Source organism: Octopus bimaculoides, chromosome 2, assembly GCF_001194135.2.
Source record: "Octopus bimaculoides isolate UCB-OBI-ISO-001 chromosome 2, ASM119413v2, whole genome shotgun sequence".
Classification (NCBI taxonomy): Eukaryota; Metazoa; Mollusca; class Cephalopoda; order Octopoda; family Octopodidae; genus Octopus; species Octopus bimaculoides.
The window spans coordinates 128,603,828-128,611,147 of NC_068982.1; the positions used below are offsets into that span (position 1 = coordinate 128,603,828).

The 7,320-nt window shown below is 35.6% G+C and overlaps 1 protein-coding gene across 1 annotated transcript in view; it reads right to left on the reverse strand.

Annotated features, from left to right (window-relative positions):
• Nucleotides 1–7,320, reverse strand: part of LOC106877301 (titin) — a gene marked incomplete at its 3' end in the record, with an annotated part of 606,785 nt that overhangs the window by 162,434 nt on the left and 437,031 nt on the right. The window contains exons 281-285 of the mRNA XM_052965881.1: nt 6,316–6,636; nt 5,776–5,866; nt 3,668–3,868; nt 2,195–2,336; nt 946–1,145 (exon numbers count right to left, since the gene is read on the reverse strand). Of these exons, the coding sequence (XP_052821841.1) occupies nt 946–1,145; nt 2,195–2,336; nt 3,668–3,868; nt 5,776–5,866; nt 6,316–6,636 (955 nt within the window). The remainder of the gene's footprint in view (nt 1–945; nt 1,146–2,194; nt 2,337–3,667; nt 3,869–5,775; nt 5,867–6,315; nt 6,637–7,320) is intronic.

Here is a 7,320-nt window from a genome sequence, read left to right on the forward strand (position 1 = left end):
ACTCTCTCTCTCTCTCTCTCTCTCTCTATCTCTCTCTCTCTCTCTCTTTCTTTCTTTCTTTCTGGAATATAGAGAGGAAAGGGTAAAATCCTCAAAGCCTGGGAGATGTTTAATCATAGATCTGCTCAGAGCTGATCTGGGGCTAAATGGCAACAATATATCTATAATTGGTTGGCTCAGCTTGAAGAATCCATTTTGCAATTCTTTCCTGCAAGATTCTAATCACATATCTGCAATACCAGAGCTGTGACTTCTCAATACAGAAAAGAAGCTTCCCCTGGAGAGACTCCCTGATCTCCAATCTATGTATCCTGTCAGGTAACATTACTCCAGAGACCCATTAAGGAACCTCATTTTAGCTGCTTGCATTCATGATCATACTCTTTTGGATATTACCCAACATTCATGACCATAGGTGAGGATAAGCATGAAAAGTGAATTGAAGATAGGGAGTTTGGCTTTTTATCAATCTCTCCTCTTCTGAGGAACAAATGCCGGTGCTAGAGCACTACTGTGCCGGTGCCCGTGATCTTACATCCAATTCACTCTTCTGCTTGATCCCAAAATACTTAAACTTCTCCACTTGTTTCAGGTCTCAGCGGTGTTCCATTAACATACAAAGTGCATGGGGAAGACTTTACTGAGAAGGTCTATTCACAAGTCAAAAACAAACAGTACTTTGATGCCTGATAGAAATAAGACCACCAAAAGCAGCAATATGAAAGAGGTGTTAATCATACCACACCATCCATCATGTAGGCCAAAAATGGACATGTTTGAATCTTATGTAGAGGGGTCCATTCCAAAAATATATTGCAGTCTGTGCCCAGTGATCACCAATTAACCTGTAACTCATTGTGGAAGATGTGGAGTAGGAAAACTAAGGATGCATGGTTTCTTATAGTAAAATAAAATTAAAAGGAAAAGCAGTTTATTATAACTTACAGCACATAGGTAACGACACCCAGGGACCACATATCACTGCTGAAAGAAACTGGTTCAAAGTTAATGATCTCTGGAGAACAAAATTCAGCTGTGCCAAAAAGCACCTTAATTGATTTTCCATCTTCAATTTTCTGAGCCAAACCGAAGTCAATCAGTTTGATGGCAGTGCTGTCTTTGGTGACACACATGACATTCTCTGGCTGAAATAGTTCAAGAATACAAAATAATAATACCTTGCTAGTGTCAGTTAAGAATGAGGATGTACTGAAAGCAGAGAAAAATGGAAAATCAAAGAAAGAAGTACAAAAAAGGACACAAAGAATAATTACGCACCAAGGGACTGCACAATCAATTCTGTGTAGCCACAACAGAAGTTGCTGGAAAAAATAGTTGGGATTGGCTGAAGAAAGAAACATTTAAAAAAGAGACTGAGAGTACTATACTGGCAGAGCAAGACCAAGCTTTGGCCATGAACTGGAGGGTCAACCTTAGGAATGAGCAAGTGTCTCTACTGTGCCACATCTGTAATAGAGCGGCTGAAATCATTGTCCATATCACAAATGAATGCCCCAGACTTGCCCAAAACCACAAGTTGTGGTGACATGATCAGGCAGTGAAAGTGTTACATTGGGAAGTATGCAAAAAGTGGGGGCAAGAGACGTGGTATGAGCACAAAGCACAGAGAGTAGTGGAGTCAGAGACTAGCAAAATCCTCTGGGATTTCCCAATCCAAACAGATCAGATGCAAGAGAGCATAACAGACTGGACCTAGTGGTGGTGGATAAGGTGCACCACATATGCAATATATTTGATGTTGTATGCTCCTTTGACCCACGAATAGTCAAGAAGGAAGGCGAAAAGATAGATAAATACAACCCTCTTAAGTACGAAATAGACCGGTTATGGAAAATGAAGAAGGTAAGGAAAGAGTAAATTATTGTTGGGTCCTTGGGAACAGTATCAGAAAGCATCAAGTGGAATATAAAGGAAATTGAAATAGAGTGCCTAGTAGAACTGGTACTTATTTTATTGATCTTGAAAGGATGCAGGATAGGTTGCCCTTGGAAGAATTTGAACTCAGAATGTAAAACTGGAAGAAATGTTACTAAGCATTTGTCTGACAAACTAATGATTCTGCCAGCTTACTGCCTTACCACTGCTTAATATTGGAAAGTTTAAAGGAGGAACTTCTAGTTTGGATGGGTAAATATCCTTTCTACAAAGCTGGTTAAAGTTAAAAATGTCTTACTTTCAAATCAAGATGGATAATATTTTTGTGATGCATGTGTTGGACTCCTTGGCAGATCTGACGCATGTAACTAATGCAGTCTTCTTCTGTGAATGTGTAGTCATTTGAGATTAAGCGATCAAAGAGTTCTCCACCACTGAGGCTGAAAATTAAAATAAATTCATTTAATTCACCATTTGATTCTCAGTATTCAAAAATAATTCTTTTTAGAGAAGTGCACCAGCATAATAAAAGACATTAATTATGGAATAGTATATGAAGAAAATACATATAATATGGAGAGACACTTCTCATGCAAAGTAGTTAATCTAAAATCAAATAATTTATGTCCAGTGCAATAGAATATGATAGAGGGAAAAGGTTCCAGAAATGCTTGTAATATATTTTAAAAATCAGCTGTTATATTGGTAACTACTGAATAAATGTATTAAGAATGAATAGACATATTATCGCTTGATTCTCACTGCTCTATGTGCACACCATAAATATATTTTGACAGACATCTGTATACCTCAGCATATAAGTTGTTTGTTGATTCCAACAGACAAGAGTTTTTGCGCTTGTAAGATTCATTAGTCTGAAGAAACTTCAACTGAAGAGACACAAAATGAGGCTGAAACACCACAATGTCTCAAAGTACCCTTACACTGGTGAATCTCATGTGTTATGAATACACATTGCTCATAAGGGAGAAAATGTTCTCTGATGATGAAAAACAGCAGTGATCAGATATTTGTATTCAAATCTGCTAGAATGTTTTAAGAATGAAAAGATATGTTATTTGGAGTCTCACTATGTGAAGTCTATGAATTATTATCTAATGAATCTTTCCTGTATTATGATAGTAAAGTGGGGTTTTAGGAAATTTGGCTGATGTTTCTTACACTTCAACTAACCACTCAGTTTTTTTTATGTTTTGTTTTGTCTGAGTGAGAGAACTACTGATTTTTGATTATTACAGTTATTCCTTAAATACAGGGGAAATAGAGAGAAGAGCCATATAATTGAGATATGAAAAAAAGTGGCATTTAGCAGAGATTCATAGTTTTGCAGCCTTGTTGAATTACAAGATCAAGTAAATGATGTCTATTATCCTGATTTGGTGTCACAGTTGGTATCCAGCTGAGGATGAACACTCGCAGAACATGACTTTATTGGCCCATCATATGCCAAACTCCTGAGCATGCTGGATTGGCTCACAGGCAAATGGATGTGAGTTGATCAATAAGTTAGTGCAATGAAAATTGAGGTGGATTCACAGGTAAAAAGAAACAAGAAGTTATAGTAAATTTACAGGGTGTATGTGTTTGCTTCTTAGCTTGCCACTTGAAAAATTAACTTTTAAAATTTCTTCTTTGCATTAAAGATTTAAAATCTTATGAAGGCTTTAAAAACTTATAAAATTCAATTATTAAAAACTAAAAGACAAGAAACAAAATCTAGGTTTTAATAAGTATTATTAAAAATACTTACAATTCAAGAATCATGACAATCTCTCCAGGCTGCTCAAAAGCTTCGTGAAGCTGCAAAAGTTTGCGATGATGCAAGCAATTCATGATATAAATCTCATGTTCAACAGCTTCTTTCTCATGTGGTCTACACTTTATGAATTTTGCTGCCCAAACTTTACCGGTAGCTCTCTCAACTGCCCGATGCACAACTCCAAATGCACCACTGAAATTGAAAGTAAATTAATAATTCTTTCTAATATTAGCAAAAGACCTGAAATTTGGGGGACGGGGTTAATTGTACCATCAACCCTAATATGTGACTGGTATTTTTTATCACTTTAGGAAAGAATGAAAGGCAAAGTCAGCCTCATAAAAGTTTAAACTCAGAACATAAAGCATCAGAAGAAATGCCATTTTATTTGACACTCTAATAATTCTGCCAGCTCACCACCTTTAAAAAAGTAAATTAAATATGATATTAATTATCATCTGAATTAAAATTATTTATTTTAGATTGTATTCATTACATCATAGTATGTCTACAATAGGCTAGATATGTTAACACAAGTGATTGAAGAAAACCAGATGATAATGACTTTGTTATTGGTTCTCAAGGTAGAATTGGGGATTATCTCACAAGGAATAAAATCTTTCCATCACATTGGAAAATCTTAATGGTCATGCTTAATGCTTGATATGTTCTCTCTTAAGAAGAGAAATTTGTCTGATTACTCCAACAAAGAACTGTCTTAGTTCCAAAGAATTTACTTCACAACTATATCCTATCCTTCTCAAACGCTACAATTTTTCTTTCTCTGTGGAGATATATCCAGTCTATGGAAACAACAAAGTGATTAATGCTCAAGGAAGCAGACTCTATGATCTATTAATTATTTATTTACAACTACTGAAAGGCTGTAAAAACATAAGCCACCATCTTCTTCATCATCAAAAACATTATAAGCCACCATCTTCCTCATCATGAAAAGCTCAACCTCTTTAGTGACAACCAATATAACTCTCTCACTTTGAGGGTGTCCTTGAGAAACTTTATGAAAGCAAAATATTTAGCTTTATCTATCAGAAGAACCTCATAGTTGTCTGCCAATGAACTTGCTCAGTCTATAATCACTTGATCAGATGTTTTGCGTATTAGATTGATCAACATATACCAACAGAGATCTTTCTGATCTTGCTATTTTTAATCCAACACATTCCTACGCAGATGATTCCTTTTCAATCCTTCTTAACTTTCTGTACACTAACCTCAGCTTTATGCAACCAAAACTCTCATACCACTTTTATATGTCTTCCATTAATATACAGGCCTTGAAATAAGTATTATATGGGAGATATGACAAGCAATCCACCTTTAAAAGCACCTATATACAATCATTAAAATATCTAAAATAAACAGGCTTGTGCTACACTTTCCCTATTCATGAAAATCACTTCTTAGAAACTGTTGATTTCTGCAAATGCTAGACCTCAAATCCCTAACAAAATGTTATAGATGTAAAAATACATCAACACTTGTTAAGCTGTTCTAAAGCCCGGTGAGAACTAACATTAGAATACTGAAATGGTACTATGCTATAAACAGAAACATCCAAAACAATATTGTTCCTCCAAAATGCCACTCAGTCCATTAAAATAAACCCACTCACCATCACACTACAACCACTAGTTCAGAGATATACTATTTCTTTGTTCTCTCCTCTACCTCAACACACTACCACAGACACACTGTTTTTTTTTTTTGTTGACCCTTTTCTACTTCAACATACACCAATCTCTAATCCAGAGACACATTACTTTTTCAATCTGTCCTTTTTACTTCTCTTATAATGCCTTCTGCTCCTCTCAGCTAGTAGGTTACATACCTATACTGCCAAGGTCCCCTCAATACACACATCTCACCATTTCTAGTGTGCCTGAAAGGCAAAGCACACACTAAGCACATTCCCAATCATTTATTCTCAGAACTGTAAACCAATAACATCTTTTCCTGTCCACATTGATCTCACTAGGCTGGAAGTGTCTTCCACTTCTACATTTGAATAAAAAAACATAAATATACAGACAAATCAAAGCTGACATGCAAAAAATAAAGACCAAAGTGGCACTTACCGACCCAATTCTTCATAAATAATATATTTACTGAGGACACCACCTATGATTCTATCAGTGTCGAGTGATTTATCTTCCTCATTTGAATCATCTAAAATAAAACAAACACAAGCAATGGATTGCCTGACTATAAAACAAGAGAAAAATGACATTCATAGAAATACCAAACTATGTTAAATGCCATAAACCACACATTCCCTATTGCCATACACATCTGTGTATAGATCAACATTTTCAAACTAATTTTCTTAATGCATAATTGGGGTGGGAAGTGGAGTGAACACAACCTAAGTTTGCAGGGGTTGCACAAAGGCCCAACATTTTTAGTTTTAATTTTTAAAGTAAAAAGTTCCCCCATGTATTAATCATATGTTTAAAAATTGTTTTTAAAAAGTATCAAGTTATACTCAAGTATATAAGTAAGGCTTAACTTCCAAACATATGACCATAATAAGTTGCAGGAATATGTAGAGAGGGAAATATAAAAAGAACAATATTTTAGTTAAACACTTGAAAAATAAAAACTGTCAAATTACTTACATAATTCGTCAGAGCTGGTTTTTTCCTTAACTTCTTCATTAATAAGAATTTCACAATGTTTGCTTGGTTCACTAACACCCAATGCATTTTCAGCAAGGACACGAAATTTGTATTTATTATTTCCTTCAGAATAATTTATTGTTGCCTGACAAGTATTCGTTGACATTGCATACCTCCATATTCCTGTTACCAAGTCACATTTCTCTATAATGTAGCCATTAGCTGAAATTTCAGTGGCTGATTCTAGCTCTGGCCAGCAAATCTCAATTGAATGGCTTGTTACATTTGTAACAGTTGGTTTCCCAGGAGTTTTTGGTTTCCCTGTGTTATCACCATAATAATGAAAATAATTAATATAGTCTATTTTCTTAAACACTAAATATTTGGGATTGAAAAATCAGAAGAAAAATATTCAATTTACTGCAAAAACAAAAGAAAGATTATTTTTGGTTCAAATATATTCTGTTACACTATTGAAATTACATTACCATAGGCATGGCAGTGTGGTTAAGAAACTAACTTTCCAACCACATGGTTTCAGGCTCAGGCCCACAGCATGGCATCACGGGTAAGTGTCTTCTGCTGCAGCCCCACCAATGCCTTGCAAATGAATTTTGTAGGCCAATACATGTTTATGAGAGAAGGAGAAGACCCTCTTCGGTCATGAATGGCCATGGGATAGTACTTTGAAAATTCCCCTCTGAGGCACAAATCTGAGCAAGGTTGTTTATGGAAGACCAGCAGTCACCCATGCATACCAGCCTCCCCTCTTCCCACTACCGATGTTATCCAAGGGAAAGGCAAAGACCAATATAGCTTGGCACCAGTGATATCGCAACTCATTTCTACAGCTAAATGAACTGGAGTAACGTGAAATAAAGTGTCTTGCTCAAGAACACAATACACAACCCAGACGGGGAATTGAACTCACTACCTCATGATTGTGAGCCTGACATTTTAACCACTGAGCCATGCAACTTCACTATACATATATATATATATATA